This window comes from Amblyomma mixtum, chromosome 2 (assembly GCF_055824585.1).
Source record: "Amblyomma mixtum isolate Tamu chromosome 2, ASM5582458v1, whole genome shotgun sequence".
In the NCBI taxonomy this organism is placed as follows: domain Eukaryota; kingdom Metazoa; phylum Arthropoda; class Arachnida; order Ixodida; family Ixodidae; genus Amblyomma; species Amblyomma mixtum.
The window spans coordinates 74,451,364-74,474,478 of NC_143013.1; the positions used below are offsets into that span (position 1 = coordinate 74,451,364).

The window sequence follows — 23,115 nt, forward strand, 5'->3', positions numbered from 1 at the left end:
TCAGTGTTCGACACGATTGCTGCTGCCCGCTGAAAGTCAACATTGCCAGAGAAAAATTCTCATAGATGTGCCATTTCGACCTCCCAGTTTTAGACTGTGCACTCGTTGACAGTTGAGTCAGGGCATGCTTAAGCATTGTGAGGAGGCGGTTAAGAGGACAGAATCCAAGCTGTAGTGCTACTCCACTCTGTGCACTCCAGCATGCTTAATGTTGCCCGGAGTAGGGGTGTGAGGAAAGCGATAAGCACAGTAACTGTCACATGTCAACTTAAGCAGCCATTTTAGGCAACGTTGGGCGGGAATGTCACCGTTGCACCTTGAACCATGGTAACAACGAACACTATCAAGGAACTATTAATCCAAAAAAAATCTGGAGCCTTCGCTAAGCATTTTACATATGCCTGCAATGCAGCCGACATAGAAATACATCATTAATTTTGAGTGTCGGAACTGTGTTTACACTGCGCTAAATGCAGACAAGACTACTTTCAAATAGCATGTATGCAATTCAGCACAAGTGGTAGCTTGGAGCCGAGCTGAACTCCATACTGACGCAAATCCCTGCTATTGTGGTTCAATGGCTTTGCCATTTGACTGCTGAGCACAAGGTTGTAGAAATGAATTGTGACTCTGGAGGCCACATTTTAATGGAGGCAAAATGCAAAAAAAGCTCTTTACATGAACCACATGCAGCTTTGGTATGTCAAACCCTACTACCAAATCCGGCAACGCATCCGACGACACATGCAATGTGGCCAAAAATGGATGGCACATGATGCTATCACAGCAGACGGAATGGTACCACAGCGTACCATATAGGTTACTCTGAGGTGGCACCTTGGGGGTCATCTAATATGCAACTGCCGTAATTTCACAACCTTGCTATGCTGCACTTGTACCCTGCACATTACCAATAAAACAAGGGTGTAGGATGAGCCCTACCCATGCAATGCAGAAACTATCTGCGGCTTCAGCAGTTATCTGCACCCTTTGGTAAGCCTCATTGTTGCAAATGCTGCAATTCACTGCCAATGTTACAACACCACGTGCTCTCTGTTGTCCAATGGTATTTGATGAAATGGTTTAAAATTTAGTGCAACAAATGCTACAGTCGTCACTTCTTTCTCTTTTTGCCTTTGCTAACAGTCACTTGGTTGTGCATGAAGGTCCTTTTCAAGTTTTCATGCCCTTTTTTCACTTTCTGAACGCACTCGGTGCTTTTGTGGCCAGGCTGCCTGCATAGGAAGCAGGTAAGTCCCTTTGACTGACAGTCATGGCCAGGCGGGAGACATTTGTTGCACGTCAGACAGTGTTCATTTGCTTCCTTCACACACACGCCACACCTGTCACAGTGCCTGTAAGGACCGCCATCTTTGGACGGGCAGTCGTTGCACACGGCGCAATGTCTGTTGTGACGCGCCACCCAACGGTCGCACTGCGCGCAAAAGGCATAGTCTTCCTCGGGCAGCGGGATCTGTCCCAGAGGCACGTCGGTGAAGATCCGTACGGGCGAGCCTTTGGCTCGCTTTCCGGAGGAACCACTGAACGCAGCGTGGTTCTCGTAGTGCACTGCGTAGTCGAGCATTCGAAGACCAGGCAAGGCCGCCACGATGCGTTTCTCGTTGAAATAGGGGAAAAACCAGAAGATGTTGAGCTCGCAGCCCTGCGCCCTCGCTTCCTCGATGATCTGTTCTAGAGTCCGTGCTACGGCGTCCACCAGCCCGCCGAAAGGAGGGTCCACCAGGAGGGCGCACCGGGTGCCACTGGCCAAACTGTTCCGCAGCGCGGTCTCAGACTCCGCTCCGCGAAAGTGGAAGTTGTTAAACATGTTGAACCAGCAGAAGTCATCCGGACCGTAGAACTGTTCGTACGACTGCTCGATGTCCAGAAGCAGGCTGTCCATGCTGGGACGGTGTTCCCTGATGTACTCGTGCAGGCTGGGCGTTCCCACGCAGAGGACGCGATCGAAGCCCAGCCGGGAGATCGTGTCCACGACAAAGCTAACGCACGAGTCATCGAAGAAGAACTGCGCTTTTGTGGCGTTGTTCACGTCAGCGTGGAGGAGTCGACTGGGACGCCGCAGCTCGTCATCTAACAGGGGGTTCCTAAACGGGTGCTGGAAGTGGTTCTTCATTTCTTTCTTGGAAAGCAGGGTCCGGCAGCATAAGTATCGCTCGCTCGGATCACATTTCTGAAGCTTCAAGAACCTGGCGTGCAGTTGGTGGTGCGTCCAAGTGGGTAAGACGCGGCGTTTAACGGCCTCCCACTGGTAGCCGCAGCGTGATGAAGCTTCGTCTTTCCAGACGAAGAAAGAGCAGTCCTTTCGGTGTCTGCAGGCAGAACAGGCGTAGAAGGGGCGTGCGCAGTTCTTACTGTCAGTACCTAGTCTCCGAAATAGCAGCGTGGGCCCATGCTCACAGCAGAGAACGTTGTCGGAACCGTCGCGCAGGAGCTCTACAGAGCTTGCAGCGAAATTCATAGCGAATGTGTCATAAGAAAGAGGACACCTTTACCTCTTGAAGATACCGGCGATCTCGCATGATTTCGTGGGACAGACGGCAAACCTTCTTCCAAACAGCATCGCAGGCAGAGTGTGGTTAAAAATGTGTCCTTTGCTTTTTTTAGCAGCGTCCATGGCAAATGGCATGGTCTATGGCAGGTCTATGGCCAGAATCACGTGGCTCGAATAAATAAACAGAATAAAAACATGTGATGCACACCACTGAAAGCACCTTCTTTCAAAAAGCTTACTTTCTTAAAACCATGCTATTTACAGCAGTACAAAAACTCTCACCACTGCTTTGAAGATTAAACATACATTTTGTCATAAACATTGCTAGTAAAGACTCTGCCAACTCTGCGCACAAGAGTCCGCCACCGCCGCTTATGGCTGCTGTTCTGCTCTCGGTCGAAAAGAAATCGCGTTGACGAAAATTTCCCGGCCTAACGATGTCTTCGTTTTTTGGTTTCGACAAGATTCAGCGGTTCTTCGCCATCGTGAAGCACAATGGAGGTTTCATCAGGTCTGCGTTTAAGTTGTGGAGGTAAGACGCTTGTAAATGGTCCCTTTCAAGTTGTTGCACGCAAAGGTCAAAAACTCGGGGTTTCGTTCTTACCGGCGGCTGGTGTGAAGATCGGCATTTGTTTCGAAAAGAATAAAGTCATAGTGTAGCCATCTGTAGCCTGGGTTATAATAAATCGTAAATTCTAATGCTCTTTGAGGTAAACCATATCTGCGAATCGCATATTTGTACGCTAGAAGTGATCGTGGCGTATGCGGTATGAATCGCGAATAAAGAACTAACAAACAAACAAAGCCTGTTGCCTACCTTATTTTACAAAAAAAGAATCATAATTTGCACCACCTTTAAACTGTCATCACGTTGGGACTTCTGAATGTTTCCCCTGCCTTGTGAAAGCCGTAACCCCGAGCTTACTGTGATGCGGGGCAGGGTCGGTTATAACTTGATCACATATCACTGAGACAGCTGAGCATTGAGAACCAAACAGCGAGGCACACTTTGGTGGCAGCACCCAACGACAGTAGTTTAAAACTAGGCCATAGCGTCGTGTGTGCGGTACTTACAATTTGTCGCTCAGTGGTGCGCGTGTCACGCTGCTAAAACTTGCAGTGTCAACTTGTGTTTCGCGGTAACGCTGGGCACGCATTTACACGTTTTACTATTTCATTTCGTTCTAGAATGGACGAATTGCGAATGGGGACGCTGGTAGGCGTCGACAAGTATGGAAACAAGTACTTCGAGGACAACAGGTTCTTCTTCGGTAGGGCCCGGTTGCTCGAGCTTTCACTGCCAACTTTGTTTTCTTGATATAACATTGTCACTTTCACACTTGCAGGTCGCAACCGCTGGGTGGAGTATGCTGACTACTACTACTTCAATTACGATGGCAGCCAAGTGCCAGCCGAATGGTGAGCCATGGCAATGTGTTTTAACCAAACGTTTAGTGAAGCTGCGATGCTGTTCATCTTGGGGACTACACATGTAAGCAGTTTACGCAGCGAAATCTTACTGTACAAGCTGACTGTCGTTTTCATTTTCGGTACTGATGATGAAATAACTTTATTTGCACCCGTCAAGGAATCAGAGGGCGAAAAAGACGAGTCTTGACCGCCGTCATCTTCCTCCCCTTTCAGCAGGCTGGGGTCTGTAATAATTTGTCACAAGCCAATATTTGGAGACAAGTATTGGAAACACGTATTGGTTTCAGTGCGTTCAAACCTTGCAGTGTGGCCATGAAAGTTAAAGCCACCCTGAAACACAAAGTGACCTTACGCATTTTGTTTTTTGGTTGCATACAGCGAGATACGGTAACGTAAGCATTGATCCTGACCGATGCTTGCAGTATTCGGGAAAGGCACGTACGTTCAACAACTCCAACCAAGATTACAGCACTGGCGTCACCAGTGAGCAGTGGTTTTCAGAAATAGCAGATATGATGTACACAGCTTTCCATCCTTAGGGTGAACATGTGAGCACTTGACTGCTCATTTTAGAGCTCCATTGCGTCTGCAGGGGCCACGCATTGAACCGAGGTGGCACTCAACGTGAAGCACTGCCTTGTGATGTGCCTGAGCCTGTGTCACATTTCTTTGATGCGCGGCCATGTCGGACACACTGGCTCTCCAGAGAGTGTGGGCATGTGCTCACGTGTTTACCCTAAGTGTGGACGACCCTGTACATTACATCGTTGTGTAGGCACCTCATGATTGTGTAAATGCTAATTATATTGCAGATTTCTTAAAGGGACAGTGAGGAGAGCACTATTAATATTTTTTTTATAGCAAAATCCGATAGTTCGGCATGTCATGGCTTTGTTGCCACTTGGCCGGCAGCGAAAGATGCATTTATTTCTAAGAAATTTGGATTCAAAGTTGAAAAAGTTTTTCCCGCCGCTCTGATTCAAACTTGGGATTCTCCTATGACGACACAGGACTAAGCGACGTGAAACATGACGTGAACATGACGTGACGCAGACTCCGTGATTTCTGGCGGCCAGCAGTGCGGCCTAGCAGCAGCCGAAAAGAAAGCTACCGCCGGCCGCACGTTGAAGGCACCTATCGGCTATTGCGGCCGTTGCTTCGCTTACGTTTGCACTGACGTTTTGCCAGCGTTACGATGGATCTCGTTCTCGAACTCGTCAACGAAGTTCTCGTAAATAGACACCTTTAGCATACCGTATACCTTGTTACCACTAGCGGAATACCGGGAGCCCGCCTAACGCCGGTGAGCAGGCGCTGAATGGTCCCGATGCTTCAGGCGCGTGCGTAGCTGCCGGGGACGTGGCGCCATCTGGCGACGTCAAGGAGATTTGCGCATGCATTGGCTGCGCCTCAGTGATTTGTAGCTTCTCGGGTCCTAGAGTTGCTAGAACCATTGGTTCTAGCAACACTGCTTTGTCCTATGACGTCACCACGCTTGTACTTGCGAGTTTGGCCTGTGGCGGCGATACCTGTATTTTGGTTCTTGCTCTTTTCTACGTTACAAGAGCTTTGTTGTCAGTATGAGTGGCGTTTTTGTAATCAGGAGCTGGTATTCTGTCGATACAAGCCAACTTCAATTTCTCCTCAGTGTCCCTTTAAACATTGAGTTAAATTATGTTTCCCTTCATTAAGTGGCCATGTCTTGTCAATTATTATTAGTCCTGTTGAAGTTTTGATGTGTTGGCATAAATACATGTAATGGTCAAGTGTATGTGAAAGCTTGTCAATGGTTTCCACCAATTTTCTTGCTGGTACTCTGTTGCAGGCATGGCTGGCTACACTACACGACTGACTTGCCACCTACCAAGGCCCCTCCTCTGCAGTACAAGTGGCTGGCTCAACATACAGAAAACATGAGTGGCACCAAGGATGCCTACATGCCGTACAGCACTGTTCCACCCAAGATTCAGCCTTGGGTGCCACCCAAGACAGCGAGGAAGTGAGTGGTCCCTTTAGAAGGTTGAGCACGCAGTGCTATCCGCACTGCTGTGTTGTGAGAGTAGCGAGCCTGTAAATATAAAACTTAGGCCAATAAAGATGTTATCACTGTCACAATAACTGTGTTGTCTTTGACTGAGGCACCCAATAATGATGATGGTGCAGAGGTGTTGATAAAATGCCTGCGAGTGACTGAGGCCGATAATGACACCTGCGTCTTGATGGGCCCAGTGAGGATACTGATGGTGTTTGCGATTTTCATGGGACTGGAAAGATGCAAGATGAAGATTTATTTGCTTACTAGATGAATGCTACCTTTCGAGTCAAATGTGCAGTATGGAGGACATTACAAGACAAGGCAGGAAGAGAGTTCTCTCACCAATTAATACTAATGTCCCACTATAAGTAAGTTCAGTGGGGACATTGTGAACAATCTGAACAAGCCAAAGGTTGTTCAGCTTGCTGTGAAGTTGGTATAGATATATGCTTTAGTTTTTGCCAATGTAAGGTGGGCATAAACTAAGCAGTGTAGTTTTAGGATCTGCACTACCACTTAATAGCTGTAGTTTTACTTTGGTAACTGTAATGCTGAGGGTGAATTAACCCCTTGTGGCATGACGTCCACGTTTATGGTTGCCACTTTTAAAATTTTTTCTTGAAGCGTCTAGCATTGTTTTCAGAAAGTCGGTGATGCCGGCTACATTTGAAATCCGTGCTGGACAGAATGTCGGGGCCATTTCTTGTCTAGAAATAAGAATTGCTTTTTCAAACCAAGAAGTTTCTTGTATATCATGCACCAGTTAGCTCAGAAACAAATTCTTCTACAAGTAGAGATGGACGTTGTCAATGTGCACGGCATGCTTGGGAGGTACTGTTTGGTACTCTCACTTTTTCTTCTCTTAGGTGGTGGAATGTTTTACTAAATAACACCGCAGCTGATTTTTTGTTGCAGAAACAGCTTTGAATGATAAAGAAAATAACTTGGCCTAAGTGTATCTTCTTTTTACAAAGGTTGCAATTCTGTGAGAGTGGAAGTGTGTGGAATGCATGAATTCCTAAAGTTTTTGGGCCATTCATTTTAATTTTGTGAAATAGGGGGCTCAAATTTAAGATTTTCTTGATAGTAGAACATAATACATGCCTGAAAGCTTTGTACAAGTGCATTTGGTAGGACATTCTGGAGTGCTTGGTTTGAACATGAAAACCAGCGAGTAGTTAACTGAGCGATTTTGTTGAGAGGCCACTGTCTTTTTTTTTATTTCCTTTAAAGACTGAACAGCTCTGTAAGGGATAAGTGCAAAAACATCAGCTTACTGTAGTGACATTAGCGTTAAGCTCCTGTGTTCAGCCCTCGCAGCCAATTATGACAGCTGTGTCTGGGCTGTGTGACTTGCAGCATAGATTCTGTTTGGTGATATGTTCACCAGGGACTTTTCTAGTGACCTCTGCTTAGATAATTTGATACCTTGTACAAGGAGGTACGAAGATGCACAGTCTGCGAAAAACGCACCAACACACAGTGGCTACTCCCCTCAAGATGTAGCCTTGCTTCCACCATGAACCAGGAGTGACTCCTGCTCACTACACCGACCTCCCTTGTCTGGCAAAGGGGAAACCAGTTACATATCACTGGGGCAAAATCATGAGGCGAGCTGTGTACTTGAGGGGCTGGGGTGATAGAGAATGTTTTGTGATTGTCTGCAGCTGCGATAATGCACTTGCTCCCATGGTTGCTTGACGGTGGCGTGCATGTGCTAGTAATGGGCTAGCCCAATACCATGATGACCTGTGGGCTGAGCAACGTTGTACATGGCATATCTTGGTACCTTTCTGTTTTTGTACTTTTGCATGTAACGAACACATGGTACATTAGATTCTCAATGACACGAATCTCGCAGGATCCTGAGAAATATTCGTGCCATCCGAAATTCGCATCATCCAAAACGAGCGAAACCCGTGCGCAGAAGCACGAGAAATGCATGCATGCAGATCTGTGTGCATGGCTAACGGTATTTATTTACGGCAGTGTGCTGCCGCTCACTGCCCACAGCGCGCACTGCGAGACTGGTGGTTGTGACCTCGGCGATGTGAGGGCAGCGCTTAGTGCTCGGGGGTACAGACACAGCTGCACGTTCGCATCATCTGCAATAGCGCAGGAGAGTGGAACATCCGAAATTCTGCACATATGCACAATGCACTTCGGCCAGTGCATTTTGTGAATTGATATCATCCTGAAATTGGCATTAATCGCCATCGTATCATCGAGGTTCCACTAGTTTGCCATCCACTAACTGTTTTGTTGCCACCTCCTGTTGAGACCGCTCATTCATTTATAAACCAACCAATCTTTGTACAACTCACCTAAAGACTGCATTGTATGCGAGGCCACCTGGGGATCAACAAAACTAAACATCACCCTTAACGTTGTTTGTTTACAAAAATTTGTAGAAAAAGCTGCTGCAAATCTGCATTTGCCTTTGTTGTTTCTAGGAAGTTCATATTGTCGCCACATTTTACTGCTTACTAGCCCCATAGTCACGGTTTTTCTTGGTTCCGTGACTCGTCTTTAGATAAGCCGTGCCAGATTTAGGGATCAATAAACTTGGTGTTCATGTGTTATTGTTCGCAACCAGTTTCCTTGCTGTAAATGTGCTGCCTACAAGAAATAGTCAATGTGCCTTGCGAGGAGTGTGCTTTACAGGTTGCTTCCTCTCCATGGAGTTAGTGTGTGGGCTTGTGGCAGCCTTCGTGGGTTCACAGTTCAGAAAGCACTAGTATTAAAGTTATGGTGCTTGACACAAGGTTAATACAAAATGCAAAACGTCATTTCACCAATTCTCTACGACCTTTCAAACACGTGTTTGTCGGCAGCAGTGTCCCCAGCTAAAATGTAGGTAGCTAAGGTTATTGCCTATAAAAAAGGCGACAAACGAATTGGGCAACCTCGATTCTGTGTCAGTTTGTTCCATTTTTTTTTTCAATGATATTAATGAAAATCCTGCATTTCTGACTATCCGCATGAATTGATACTTGTAACTTGCTGGTCCCATATCAATTTGGCTTTCCTAAAAATAAATCCAGAGTTGGCACTGCTTGAGCAGACATTAATATATCCCAATTCAATTTGAGAATAAAAGATTTATGGTCGTTGTATCCATTGATTTCTCGAAGGCCTTGCTGATCATTGATCATAATATTTTGCTTCGAAAGCTTCTGCAATATGGCGTTCATGGAATGCCTGTGCAGCTGTTTCATTTTTATCTGCCTCATAGAAAGTAAGTGGTCCAGATAAACAAAAGAGACTTCAAAGGTAAAAGCCATAGCTTGTGGCATCCCACAGGGGAGTGTTGAATTGAGTGTTAAGAGCTATCTAATAACCTGTAAATATTAAAGTTTCTTTTAAATAGTTTTTTCCTGCTGTGTGGAGAAGCCCTTAAAATGTGATAGGCCTATTGTACGGTAACTTTGGAGTGCTATTAATTTATTTGCTGCTCATAACTGATGCCGCTGCTGCTCCAAATAGTGAGCTGTGGGGCCGTCAAGCTGTCTACGGGTAGCTTTTCCTCGCACGTCCCGACCATATGTAATTTACGAGTTGAAAAAAAAAAAGTGCACTACTGAAGCATAATGTTTTGCCTGTACAGTTCTGAAACGTCAGAAGTTGCATGCTGTGGGTATCAATGTGCGAGACTTAGCCCATGTTTTGACGGTTGCAGGCCAGCGAGATTAGGGCCACACATGAGTCTCGCAGGATAGTGGCGTAGAGGTGGTACTTTCATGGTAAACACACACCATTTAGAAGATTTCAAACCAAAATGTGACAGAACTGATGCCACAATTCTCTTCAGGATTTTGGAGCATAGTAAACAGACAAAAGGTGATATACGCATCTTGACCTTTAGACAGGACCACGCTTTCCACTGGAGCCCTGCTAATGTTTATAAGGCACTTATATGTACTGCAATTCTGTCGGTATGTGAATGGGTTTTGGTTGCGTATATTTAGCAGATGCTGTGCATGTTTTTTTTTGTGAACGCACTTGTACAAGTACGCATGCGCTCGCACAGCATGGATTACACACAAACTTTCAATCATGCAGTTAATTGTTTCATTTACATTGCCAAGGACTTCGCATTTGCTTTCTTGTGTGTACAGATGCTATGCATTTATTTTTGTGCTTCAAGGACTCATCTGAGTTTTCGGACTCAGCGGTGGCTCAGCACCTGTTGTGCTCTGCTACTTGAACTCCATCTCACAAGTAGTCTGCAGCAGTGTGGAACCAGTAGCTCTCTCATCCAATCAGGGCAGCAGGAACACAACAAATAGTCCCTCAAATACCTGAACAGTGTGAAACAATTTTCAAACAATTAATACAGTAATTGAATAGGTATAGTTGTGTCTGGTGCAGTGTTTCAATCACTGGTTAAATTAACACAGAAAGCCCATATGGATACAGCTCTGTGGAGGCCTGCTGCGAAGTGGTGCGTCACCATTCGCACCAAAAGTGCAGTTTCCCGAAGCAAGCGAAGTAATTAGCCTTCAGAGTCCGTGTATCACTTCGTGTCAAAAAAAAAAATCTCGGAACATCAAACGTTACTTGCTACGACTAAAGAGCAGCTGACTTCTGGTAGTCCTTCCTCCCCAGAGATGGAGCCACTCGGCAAGCAAAGGCGCAGAGGAATACATTTACGGAGTGTGCACCATCACAATTTGCTCAGTTTGCCAAAACATCTACAGAGTTGCAAACAACCTGTGAGACAAAGTACAGGTTGCAGGTTCGAATTTGGCAGTGGCATTTCGAAGGACACCAACTGCAAAAACATGCAGTTCCTGATGGCTATTTAAAGATTAATAGGTTATTGCCGTCTGGAGCACTCAGCTGCAGCTTTTCTAACCACTCTTGTTCAGATTTATAAACTGTGATAACAAAGGTGTGTGTGCAGACAGAAGGGGTAGTCAGTCATAGCAACATAATGAAATGCTTTATTTTATGCCTCGCACATTTGTTTTGCTACTGCAGCAACTCATATATTAACATGTACTGCAAACATACTTTCACACCATTAAAACTTGAAACCAACAACGTGCACCACATTTACACGACTACACGCACTAAACACCTTTATTAACATTATGTACAAGAAACATAAAACTATTATGTACAAGAGAGGCAGGTCTCTCGTGCAGACCTGCTCGTCAATGTCGGGGGTGGGATGGGAGTAGTAAGAATACCTCCGTGCGTCTGCTTGTGTGCGCAGGAGCCTCGCGTCAGCTTAGCTAAACATACAAGTATAAACATGTTAGGAAAATAAAATACATTAAAAGAAGAACAAGGGAAATGTACGAAGGGCGGGAACAATGAACAATGTGGGCTTGTCTTAATAACACATGTGGTGGGCATAGATTTGAACAAACATGTCCGCACTTTCGGTCACTGCATCGATGCCTCTCGGAGGTACTCGTCTGCAAAGAATAAACGTGGGAGACCCGCATGTGATTTCGAGTCCTGGAACATGCATGGGGCACGGCAGTCACTGGTCACTGAAGAAGCATGCAAACATGCCTCCACATACAACTTGCTTAATGAACGACCGCATGCAAGTCCGCCCACATCGAAGGTTGTGATGCCACGCACAGTGCCATGCCTTGGAAGCCACCCTGAGAACCAAAGTGGCCAGAGGCTTGAATGGCAAGTGATTGCAAGCACTGCTGGCAGCTCAATTTCGGGGAAGTCAAGAATAGTTTCAGTAGTTCCAGGCTTCATACCTGCATTCTGCTGTCAATGCCAATTGTTTACAAACAGGAGGATTCGTCAGGCGATGAGCTTGCATGGTCAGCAGGAGTATGTCGTGAGCATCACAACAAGAGGCTGTTGCTGCGCTCGTTTACCATGAAAGGCTGGTGTGCTTGTTCGCCAAAGTTCAGGTCCCAAAAGAGCTGAGTGGAGCAGTTGCAGTTACGGGGTTCGAAAGCCAGAGGAGAGGCTGTGTAACACCCACCCAAACATGCAGAGCCCACATGGTCAGAGCATGCGGAGAACCAGTTTGCCTTGAGATGTGTGTGTGTGCGCAAGACTGCCGAATGCAGCACCACAAGAGAGAAGGCGACGTCTGCAAGGTACAGAGAAAGAGGTACAAGGCCCAGGAGAGCAGAGCAGAGCAGTCACAACCAGGTGCAGCATGCCGTTCAGCCAGTAGGCATACAAATGCTTCACCTCCTCGGCCTTGGGTTCGATGGTTAAGATGCTACGAACAAGCTGCGAGAATTCCGACACTGCTCAATGATGTCGGCAGCACAAGCCACGAGCCGCTGCATGCGTGTTATGCGTGGCAGTGCTGCCCTCTTTCTGCACTTCCATCTGAGGACGGAGGGGAAAAAAACGAAAATGGTCAGCGAGAGAGGTGTGGTCAGCCGCACTTCAAATCGCTAACACCAGAATGAAGTCGCACTGAAAACATGCAGAGTGCCCAGAAATCCGCAGTAGTCAGAGTTAGTGCCCCAAACAACAATGATGACTGATGCCCCAGTGGCATAGCTTAGCAAGAAAACAAAGCAACTCTCACTGGATCTAAAACCTTGTGTACAATGGAGATTGTTTTTTTTTTTTTGGAGACTGCACACGCATTGAGAAGGCAAAAGACAGGCTCTCTTCTGGCAAGTGCACATGGAGGAACACAGCCACAACGGCACTGATGCATGTCACATTGTAGATGTGCAAGCTAGAAAGCCCTACTAACTTAAATGTGCATGTGCAAGCTAACCTGTCTTGCATGTCCATCGCATGAAAAAAAAAAAAAATGACTAGTGGCTCCAGCTGTCTTGGCTTGCGAGCAAACCGTATCTTGAGGTGATCGCACAAGGGTAGTGCTGTGGCCGTCCTACTGTGCACTGCCGAGGCACGAGCGCACAGCCATTTCTGTGTAGCATCCTGTGCGCAGTGCCCACCTCAGGTATTGAGAGCTCCTTGATAAATGTGAACATGCTCTGGAAGTGCTACAAGAGGTCTCATTTTTGTTCCAAAGGCCACTCGTACTATCACTACAACTTGGTCAGTGCAACCTCTATCTGGAAACGAAAGACAACAGAGGTTCAAGTAGCCACTCGCTATTGATGGAGTAGGGCAGCAAAAAAGCTGGCAGCGAAATTCAACATGCAAGCATGTTACTGCACAAGCTGCTGTGCTGTCACTAATAAGTGTTGCATTTTCAGCGAATAGCGAATGTGAGGAGAGGGGGCAGTCAGTTATACAGCTGATAAGTCTAGAGACAAGTAGACAAAGCAGTGAACATCAATGCAGTTCAGCTCTGGCAAGCCATCCATTTGCCTCATGGCATTGCTCCAACATGAGCTTGTAAGCTGACAAGCAGACACCCAGTGAGTGCAGAGGCAAATTTACACACCCTAGAAGTTGTAAGCACCTGAAAACACCATTCCTTTTGAGCACGTCTACACTGCTGCCATCTGTTCTGGTCTGTCTTTTCAGTGTAACACCCAGTGCTAATAACAGCACACAGCAGGAAGAAATGTGTGGCTAAATATGATAAGAGCTGGTTCCCAGTTCTGATGCCTATTTGAGAGAAGGAACTTCTCATCAAAACCAGGCTCAGATGTAGTACTTGTACAGTCCTATCTCAACTGCCGTTGCACTGTCTCCATACGGTACACCCTTGAGTACTTTGATAGCATGAGACAAGCCAAAAGTCACCCAATGCTGATGGCAGGCTTGGAGACACTGGCGCCCGTGGCAAGCCATGCTCTGTCCTGTCCACTGACCTGTGTTGTCATTGTCATCACGCTTCCCGAACGCACTGCACACCCTTGCGCTGTGTTGCCTCGACCCGGCACATGCCGTTTCGCATACACTAAAAACCTCGCGAGTGGTTACATCACTCAGTGCTGACGCTCAGCTCAGACACTGGGATGGCCAGTTCGTACTTGTCCTTGGCGGGCACAAGGGGCCGGCAGGGGTAGCCGTAGCCGCTGGCCTGCTGGCTGGCGCACAGGCTGTCCGAGAGCTGCTGGGTCTCCTCGGCGCGAGAGGCCTCCCGCTGCTGCCGCTCAGAGATGGCCTCCAGCACGAGCTCCACATCGCCGAGCAGCGGCCGCCTCTGGGGGTCACTGGCCCAGCAGTGCTCCATCAGCCGCCAGCAGTCGTCGTCAAACTGGGGCAGCCTTTCCGGCCGGGCGCCTGTGGGTACGATTCCATCAGCTCCGATTTGAATTTGCACTCAAGACAACCATTCCTGGGCATGGATCTAAGGGCTTAAGAAAGCAGCAGGGCCACGTGCTGAGTTCCTCTCCTAAGCAAATAATAACCCGTGAAAAAGCCAAGCAGATTTCCCTTTATGTTTGATGAGAAAATGACCTATGTATGAATGGCCATCTACATAGCCCTGGTCATAACTTCCGTGCGTAAAAAAATGAACTGAGCTAAAGGCGTACATAGAAACCATTCCATTTGGAAAGCATACCGATCAGCTCCAAGCAGTCAGTTCGTACACAGAAAAAATCAAAATGATGGTTAAAAAAAAACATCTACAGGTCATTAACCAAAGATAAGACATAGGCTGAACTCTGAACTTTCTGGCTGCAGCACTGGCAAATGGAGGCATCAGTGGATGCTAACAGTGGTGCAAGAACATGCAGGCAAGAAAACTTCAAAGGTGTGGTGCTGCACAAGAGTGCCACTGAAGCTTCAAGCTGCTCACAGCCATTCACATGTTAGGGAAAGAGAGCCTCTTAAAGAACTTGTTTACAGTTTTGAGCATGAGCAGACATGTTTGGTGAGCAGTGCACAACATGGCCTATTTTGCTTTATCATTATGCAGATGAAACAGCCTGATGCAGCATGCTGATATTCCATGCCCCGAATGTCACCGATGTTTATGCTTTCCTGGGTGTCTCTTGTTACAATATTGCCACGTCTACAACAATATCCGCTCGGCGGCTGTTCGACACGCAGCTCGTGCGCCCCGCTATTCGCAGCTGAAGAAGACGAAACTGGACGTTCCATCCTGGCCGTCTCGGTGTGCGTTCGCATCTTCTCGGTGTTGGCGTTCCTCTGCCGTCTAGATGCAGCGCTACCTGTACCAACTGCTACGTGACAATATTATAAAAAGTGCTTGTGCCAGTGAGCAGTTTTCCCTCTGTCACGCTTTTTTTCTGTGGTATGGACACAATGGATATGTAATGCCCTGCAAAGTGACACCTCAAAATACTTTACACAGCATGACACAAGAGACTCGGGGGCTCTTACCTTTCCGAACGCAGGACCAGAGCTGGTCTTTGGTCTGGCACTGCTCAAAGACGTAAGGTAGCTTGACGTGCCCCGCGCAAATGTACCAGAAGAGGATGCCAAAGGCGTAGGTGTCGACACTGTTGTCATAGCGGCCCGTGAACAGCTCGGGGGCCATGTGGATGGGCGTGCCCACAATGCTGCCAGACATCATGGCCTCTGGCTTGCAGAAACCCAGGTCAGTCAGCTTTGCCCTGTTCGCCCTGTCCAACTGCGGGTGGAAAAATGAACACGGAGGTCACCCCACAGCACAATTTGCCAAAGCATGGTGCCATGTAAAGCGCCACCGATTATACATACACAGTGATGCAAAGCAATCTCACAGGAGCAACTAAGAAATTCGTAGGCTTATCTTATGGTTGAGAGTAAGTGTGAGCAGGAAATGACCTCAGTGGGAACTTAGCAGCGTTTGGTGCCATGGAAAGAAATTCACTGAATGTCGCTACAATCAGCTTGTGCAGCTGTGTGCCTCCAAGCCTCAACTTTGCGGCAATCTTTTTTGCGTTCTTTAGGGTCCGTTAGTGCGGTTCTGTTCCCTGGTGCAGGCAGTTTTTCAGTGAAATTTGCTTTGGATGTGCAAACCTTGGTCATGAAAATGAAAATGTTAAGCACTTCACTGAGAAGCAGCAGCAATCTTGAAAGTGTCATGCATGTTCTGAGCAAGGACTAGAGGTGGGAGAACTTTTATTATGTCAGTTCTGCAAACTGGCAATTGCTGAATATTCAACAACATTGGAAGGTGTGCTACAGTAAACTTGGCACAGGCAGCCTTCTTTGAACTAAAGTTGGGGAAAAAAACTTTTTTGGCTTACGTGTAACACTTTGAAGAGAGCACAGTTTAATAAAACGAAGTGTTAAACCTGCCACCAGCCTTTGCTCAAGACGGCTGAAGCCACAGATTTGCCATAAATCGCCAAACACCATCAAAATAGCTTCAGCAGAAAAGAGTCAAATCCCTTTACACATTCTACAAAACTTGAAAATATCGGGTAACTGCTTACAGAGTTCAATGAACATTGTGAGCTCAGTGTTGCAACAAATGGTATTTTTTATTGGTTTTGGGGAATTCTTAATTTAAATTTATCAAAATTCAATGTAGATAGTGAACCGAGAGGAAATTAAGGTACAGCGTTTGTCGAAAAAGTCCATCTCGCAGAGTTCGCTGTCGAGCCATGCTGCCTGGCACTTGAGGCAACCCTTGAGATAGTGAACTCCGTTGTCCAGACATCTTTCACAAAGGCTTTATAGTCGTTCTAAATGACTAACTTGTCACATGCTGACACGCTGCTTCATAAAGATCCTTCAATCAGAGGCGCTTTTCACCAAGTCATTGACAGCACTGTACAGTAGCTCCATGCTACCCATTGTTTTATGCCCATTGTTAGGCACCTTGGCCGGGGTTGCTTGATGGAGGCAGAGAACAAAAGTCTGTGGCGGAGGCTAAGGATGCACCACAGTAACGTCTTACCAGGACATTCTTGAGCTTGATATCTCTGTGCACGAGGCCTTGACTATGGAGAAACCGGATACCCTGAACAACATCCAATGCGACCTGCATGGAAGAGCAGATATGAAAAAAAATTTAATATGACACCGGAGGACTGCATGCTGTACAGGCGGTGACATAAGTAAACAGAGAACCATTCAGAAATCAAACTGCACAACTGCAAACTGATGCACGACTCTGTGTAACACAAATTCAGAGGTTAGGAGATCCCACCAAACCTGCATTCTGCATCCCATTTTGCCAGGCTATAGCCACTCTCCTTCAATCTATGAAATTAAGTAAAATTCAGGGGAACACTTTGCTGAGCTAAAGTGCGGTGAGGCGAAAGCCTTAAACGCAGTGTTGCTGCTTGTGTCACCGATGTGTTGTTAAGATGTTAAGGTTCGCCTCCAAGAGTGAAATGCGACAGCGTCTTGCAACGCTGCCAGGGAGTCCACAGAACGCCATTGGAAACGAAATTTATCCGTCTCCCACACCTCGGTGGACACCTGAACCTCCCCGTAACAGGAAGGGAGGAAGATGGGAGTGAACGAAGACACTGTATACACTAGACGCGCCTTTGTTCATTCCAAACCATCGAGCTGGCATGGCGGAGTGGTTAGCATGCTCGTCTCGCACTCCAAAGACTCTGGTTCGATTCCCGAACTCGACCAATTTCCTACTCTGTTTTATTTATTTATCTGGTCTGACTAGAAAGGTTAATTAGGTTAACTGGGTAATTAAGGAATTAACTAAACTCATTCCAACTTACTTGGAGTGTGTTTAGTCTTACGTGGAGTACAATCGGCTCCGTTTGAAATTTGCGCACTGTGACGTCACGACCGTTTTGCCCAATTGAAAAGCGTGACATTTCTGTCGACAACTCCTGCTTACAACGATGAGGCATTAAAGGCTTCCGCCTTAATAATCAATAAACTATAAGTGATGAATTCATTCATCAATTAAGGACAACTAATGAAGCCTGCACTTGGTCTTTGGAATGAGTTCATTCATTCATTACCAAGAGCAGGTTTCTGTTACGGAGCAGAGTGAGGGACAAAACTAGATCGAGTGGGGGAGTGCCTGGTATTACTGAGCAACTGAATTTCCAGCGTAACCCCATCAAGTGTTTGAGTGCGCTGCCCTCACCCTGAGCCTGGCTGGCCAGTTGAGCCCCGCTCGCAGGGCCGTGTAGAGATCTCGCTGCATTCGGTCCATGATGAGCAGCACGGCCGGCGTGGTGCCACCCGCATAGTTGTGGTCGATGACCGAGCCCCGGATCTGCACTATGCGCTCGTGGTCGGGCACGCTGCGAGTGTAGAAGAACTCCATGGCCAGATCGTTCCAGTGCTTGTCGTCGGGCGGCACCACCGACTTGACGGCGCATGGGGAGCGGCCGCCCCAGGGCTCGCTGGAGTACACCACGCCGTACTGGCCCCGGCCCAGCTCCCGCCCCAGCTGGGGCATCCCATGCAGGATCTCGTCCCGCAGGGAAGTGCTCTCCAAGGCACAGCGAGCCAGCCGCGGTGCATGCAGCTTGCGGACCTGCAAGGGACCCAGTAGGGCGGAACTTTAGAGCGATCCTTGGCTCGTGCAGAAGTTGCAAAGCTTTAAGGGGGGAAGAGGGTCTTAAAACTGACCTTTTTATTTGGGGCTAGAATGTCATGAAATTTTGCACACAGATGCGTTTTTCTCTTCTGATTTCAAAAATGTAGTCATAATTGAGCTGGTGGTCTTAGATCAAAGTTATCTTAAATTCCAGACTGTAGTTAGGTAATTTCTTACGCAGCTTTAATGAACTTTCTCACTGCATTTTGTTGCTTTTATTTACATGAATTGATAGCCGGCAAATTCCCATACCCGATGACATTGTTAATTTTTTTGTTTAGGCCATGTATAAATAGCAATTTACGATTAGCTTAACGAGTATCAGTGTAAAATACTCGACCTCTTACTCTCAACTAGTATATCGTGACGACATGCCTTTAGAGAAAAACGAAGAATGTCATCGGGTACGGAACTCTCTGGCTGTCAATTCATGTAAATAAAAGCAACAAAGTTCAATGACAAAGTTCATTAAAGCTGCGTGAGAAATTACCTAATTACATTCCAGACTTTGTAACATTCAAGACCACCAGCTCAATTATGATTACATATTTGGAATCAGAAGACAAAAATGCATCTGTGTGCAAACATTTCATCAGATTCTAGCCATAAATAAAAAAGTTACTTTTAAGATCCTTAAAAGACATGCCGAAAGGCATTTCCAAACAGCTCACCTTGATCCTCTGAGTCTCTGTGCGCTCCAGGCGGCCCGAGTGGCAGGCTTCCAGCTGGCGCATGGCAGCCTGGAACTGCTCGTGGGAGGCACGCAGCCGCTCGCGGAACTGGGCGCAGATGCAGCGTGCTAGCCGCCACTCACTCAGCGACTCAAGCATGTCCGCAGCCACCCGCTGGCGCCACTCTGTGTCGATCCGAGGGGGAGCCCGTCCCGGCAAAGTCTGCACGAGCTGAACATGGGCAAAAGGATGTGAGCTACAGAAATAGGCTTGCCTTCAAAACACTGCGAACAGAAACCCGGCTGATACAGCAAAACAACAATTTTTAGTAACCACAATGCTATGAACCTACCAGGGGGCTAGACGATTCCAACAATTGCTTGCCAAGTAAATTCTTTTCCAGCGCTAATAAGTTCATCAGCTGAACCTCTTCTAACGATTCTTTCTAAGGTATACAAGCACATTGCGAGTAGATGTGCCAATCAAGGTTGCTCCATGTACAATGAGCAACAAAAACTTGCTAAAGGTCAGCACACGCACCAACTCTACGACACTGAAAGAACAGAGAGTGTTCCAAACAAACAAAGTGAAGAAAAACGGAATAAAATGCACTCGAATTTACTGACCTGCTTCATCTTCTCCCACAGGACCCAGAGGAAGGAAGAGCTGGTCTTCACGGTCACTTCAACCTGGGGAGGAAACGGAAGTTGCACAAGATGATGCAAACAACAATGTCAATGCTCTAACTGCAACAGGGTTAGTGACCACGTGCTTACTTCAAGCAACATGGTACTACAAATGCTTGAGTAGATTCATCGCTCTATTTACAGCTGCTGAAAACCCTCGAAGAGAAAAAGCAGCCACATGAGGCATCAAGTAAGGCATCGTTTAAAGTCAAACTAGATGGCATTATCAAGCATGCAATTTTTTTTCAAGCTGGCTCGCAGACATGCAATTTAGCAGCATTGGTAAGATGTCAGATGCCTCTCAAGACAGCCGTTTCTGAAATGCTGCCCCAAGTTATGCCATTTAGCGACTTTCCAAGGTTAGTGCTGACCTGATATGCTGCGTTCAGAATTTGCTTGAGAGCGTTGCTGGCCTGCATAGACTCATCATCCTTGCACACACCTTCCAAGCTCGCTAAACACCTTTCCAGGGTGCCTGCACACAGTCAGTGGAGAGCACATTCAGGATACCTTCTCCACTGAGAAGTCAACATATTGCAGTAATAGGACACAAGCAAGTACATCAAAGGTGTGTAAAATGACTGAATACCAATTCCTTTTGTCAAACCTGTGAGCGACTTAAGGGGGGACACTGGTCTTGAAAAGAAAATTTTATTAATTTAGTCATAGCTATGACGTTTTCAGGGCACATGTATTTTTGTGCGCTGATTCTAGATATGTCATTTAATTTCATGTAAAACAATTCCTTGGGCACTTATGCACTTTTTACGCAAGTATTTTGCGGAGAGTTTTGAAGAAACTTTGCTGCAGGAAACTCACTGAAATGTGTGCCATTGGGTTCTCTTGACACCAAGGAATACAATGAGGGTAAAATTATCATCCTGGCTCTCATAGAACTTGAGTAATAGGGTACTGAAGCTGCCACATCAGAAACAGGAATACACACTTTCCTTCTCATTTCTGAAGTGACAACTTCAAAACTCTATAACTTAAGTTCTATGATAGGCAGGAAGACAATTTCACCCTTATTGTATTCCTTGGTGTCAAGAGAACCCAATGCATACATTTCAGTGAGTTTCCCGCAGCAAATTTTCTTCAAAACTCTCCGCAAAATACTAGCATAAAATGTGCATAAGTGCTCAAGGAATTGTTTTACATGAAATTAAATGACATATTTAGAATCAGCATACAAAAATACATATTCCCTGAAGGTTTCGTAACTGTGACTTCCTTAATAAAAATTTTTTTTTCAAGACCAGTGTCCCCTCTTAAAAACAATACAAGGTGCCACGTAAATCTGCACTGTCATAGGGAGCAGTTAACAAGTTGCGCAGAGACATGCAGGGGCTACAGGATATGACGGTGTAAGCTGCCAAGGCGATGAAGCATGCCCTTTGCAGTAGACATAATGACAGGTGCAAGATAAAGCACTACGAAGTGCACAATTACTTGTATTTGCTCGCTTTTCACGTCTACTTTGTCATCAACTCCCACAAGCACTTTTGAGAAAGTAATCAAGACACTAGATTAATTATGCAAGGATCAGGCAGAATAAGATGCAGATGCTCGACTACATTTGTCCTGTACGGGAGGGAACCTTTGCCTGTTCAACAGTGATGGCACAGGCTGGATGGACTCACCAACAAAGCTCTCGCGGAGGCAGTTGACGGAACCGACAAGTTGCTCAGCGACGGCTGCATTCAGCATTCCCAACACCAGGTCCTGGATCTGGGCTGTGCACATCTGAAGGGCACTGGCTGTTGGCGGAGAGGCGTTCTCACCTTCTTCCACTATCACTCCTGCAGAAGCGAAGAAGTACACATACAGCAAAGCCACCTTAGGCAAGTGTTCTCCGCTGAACACCTCTGAGCAACGCTATGCTGCAGCAATAAAGCAGGTATAAAAACCAAACATCTGTTGAGCCAACTTCATGACAGCAGGCATTCAGTTTCACAGTTTATGGCCCACAATACTTTTAGGCTGTACTTTCTCTTTGATGTGACCTGCCATCTGCCATGGCGTCGGAATTTTGCATGCCAATACGTGCATGTAATGCACTCATCTCAATGTAGATAATGTATCTGGCATGCAAAAGAACACGGCCACCAGTGAACTTTGTATGAGTGCCGTTTCAGTTTGCCATTTTTGGTGCCAAGATTTCAAGATACAGCACAGCCTTGATTACACAATCTCAGTTTGATACGAATTCGTAAAATGCCTGAGCCTAAGTGCATTGTGTGCAGTGAGCAGAAATTCGTATGTTACAAACAACCCCTAGCCCTGCTGTGAATGTTATGAATGCACGAGCCACGACTGCGCCTTCGAACACCAGGTACTACTTGCTACTCATACATCGCCAATGCTGGGATCACCAATCGCGCGGTGTGCACTGTCAGCAGAGAGCAGCGGCGCGCGACTAGCACAGCGCTGATGTCATGAGTCAGCAGCGGCATGTGGCCATCAGTAAACCCTGTCAGCCAGATCTGCGTTTATTCTGCATATGAAATCTGTTCGTGTTCGATGAACGAATTCCGGATGATATGAATATTTTTTCGTGACCCAGTGGGGTTTGCATGATTGAGATTCTACTGTATGCCTAAATTTGCCAATGCATAGCGCAGCAAAGCACTGCTACTGAACACAGCTGCACTGAGCCCATGACGCAGTTCAGTCCTCACCTTCGAAACGATACTCTGCCGCCCGCTGCAGCACCTCGCCACGCATGTTCTCGATGGCACTGACGATGAGCTGCCGGATCTCCTCCTGCTTATGGCTGGCCACCTCCATGAGCGCGAGGTAGAGGTCCGTCTCCTGCTTGCGAGCGTAGGACAGCCGCTTGGGCGTGATCATCATGTCCCGCGTCATGTCGAACGCCGTCAGAATGAAAGACCGCAGGCAGTGCAGGTGTGTCGTGTTGAGAAGCGACGAGGCACTCACCAGAAGCGACTGCAGGGCACCCCGTACAAAGATGCACGCATTGCTGCAAGAGAGACGGCATCAAAGGAGTAAATGTCAGTCCGGCTAGATGAAAGGTCTTAAACATTCAATTGGTGCACCAAGTGGGACTGGTGCTATGTGCGAAGCACTTCGAGGGCAAAAACACATGGAAACAGCACCACAGGAGATGCAAAATTATTTATCACTACATTTGTATGAGATGGTGTACTCATTAGCACTGCTTATGTTCAGGTCAAATTCTGACTGCCTCGCAGGAAAATCATCATCATGACCTTCGTATAATGACATTAAATGTAGATGCGCAGCATGAACTCTGAAAACAATGACATCAACTAACTTAACGCCTTAAGCATTTCCAGCCGTTTCCCTTATACGTGTGGCACAGGTATTAGTCTTTGGATGGTTTCCCAGCTAGACATGTCAGAATGACACTGCATCTCTGCAAGGACAGCTGAGAATACATCAGAAAG

At 46.7% G+C, this 23,115-nt stretch overlaps 3 protein-coding genes across 5 annotated transcripts in view; 1 reads left to right on the forward strand and 2 right to left on the reverse strand.

The window, feature by feature from the left end:
• Positions 1-1,050: 1,050 nt before the first annotated feature.
• Positions 1,051-2,520, reverse strand: LOC149359772 (rRNA N(6)-adenosine-methyltransferase ZCCHC4). Its single transcript, XM_089571890.1, has one exon. It carries the CDS (start codon positions 2,477-2,479, stop codon positions 1,115-1,117), a length of 1,365 nt encoding a protein of 454 aa, XP_089428016.1. The 5' UTR covers positions 2,480-2,520; the 3' UTR covers positions 1,051-1,114.
• A 351-nt stretch (positions 2,521-2,871) lies between these two features.
• On the forward strand, positions 2,872-6,061 carry ND-B17.2 (NADH dehydrogenase (ubiquinone) B17.2 subunit). The gene is made up of 4 exons (XM_089569141.1): positions 2,872-3,044; positions 3,701-3,783; positions 3,859-3,931; positions 5,769-6,061. The coding sequence occupies exons 1-4, from the start codon at positions 2,950-2,952 to the stop codon at positions 5,944-5,946; spliced, it is 429 nt and encodes a 142-aa protein (XP_089425267.1). The 5' UTR covers positions 2,872-2,949; the 3' UTR covers positions 5,947-6,061.
• A 4,843-nt stretch (positions 6,062-10,904) lies between these two features.
• The window catches only part of LOC149359774 (dual serine/threonine and tyrosine protein kinase-like), an 85,221-nt gene continuing 73,010 nt past the window's right edge, over positions 10,905-23,115 (reverse strand). The window contains exons 8-18 of one of the 3 annotated variants that reach the window (XM_089571894.1): positions 22,366-22,667; positions 21,328-21,486; positions 20,059-20,162; positions 19,628-19,690; positions 19,002-19,232; positions 17,872-18,267; positions 16,705-16,788; positions 15,198-15,447; positions 13,877-14,129; positions 12,156-12,299; positions 10,905-11,404 (exon numbers count right to left, since the gene is read on the reverse strand). In XM_089571894.1, coding sequence (XP_089428020.1) covers positions 12,179-12,299; positions 13,877-14,129; positions 15,198-15,447; positions 16,705-16,788; positions 17,872-18,267; positions 19,002-19,232; positions 19,628-19,690; positions 20,059-20,162; positions 21,328-21,486; positions 22,366-22,667 — 1,963 coding nt within the window. In that variant the 3' untranslated portion in view covers positions 10,905-11,404; positions 12,156-12,178. Of the gene's footprint in view, positions 11,405-11,459; positions 12,300-13,876; positions 14,130-15,197; positions 15,448-16,704; positions 16,789-17,871; positions 18,268-19,001; positions 19,233-19,627; positions 19,691-20,058; positions 20,163-21,327; positions 21,487-22,365; positions 22,668-23,115 lie in introns of those variants that run through there. The other 2 variants (XM_089571895.1, XM_089571893.1) reach the window with 2 other exon arrangements.

Excerpts from the sequence above, each read along its gene's own strand:
- LOC149359772 (XM_089571890.1), bottom strand. The coding sequence starts at position 2,479 with ATGAATTTCGCTGCAAGCTCTGTAGAGCTCCTGCGCGACGGTTCCGAC.
- ND-B17.2 (XM_089569141.1), top strand. The coding sequence starts at position 2,950 with ATGTCTTCGTTTTTTGGTTTCGACAAGATTCAGCGGTTCTTCGCCATC. Across the intron at positions 3,045-3,700 it reads TCTGCGTTTAAGTTGTGGAG|AATGGACGAATTGCGAATGG; the intron begins GTAAGACGCTTG and ends ATTTCGTTCTAG. Across the intron at positions 3,932-5,768 it reads AGCCAAGTGCCAGCCGAATG|GCATGGCTGGCTACACTACA; the intron begins GTGAGCCATGGC and ends ACTCTGTTGCAG.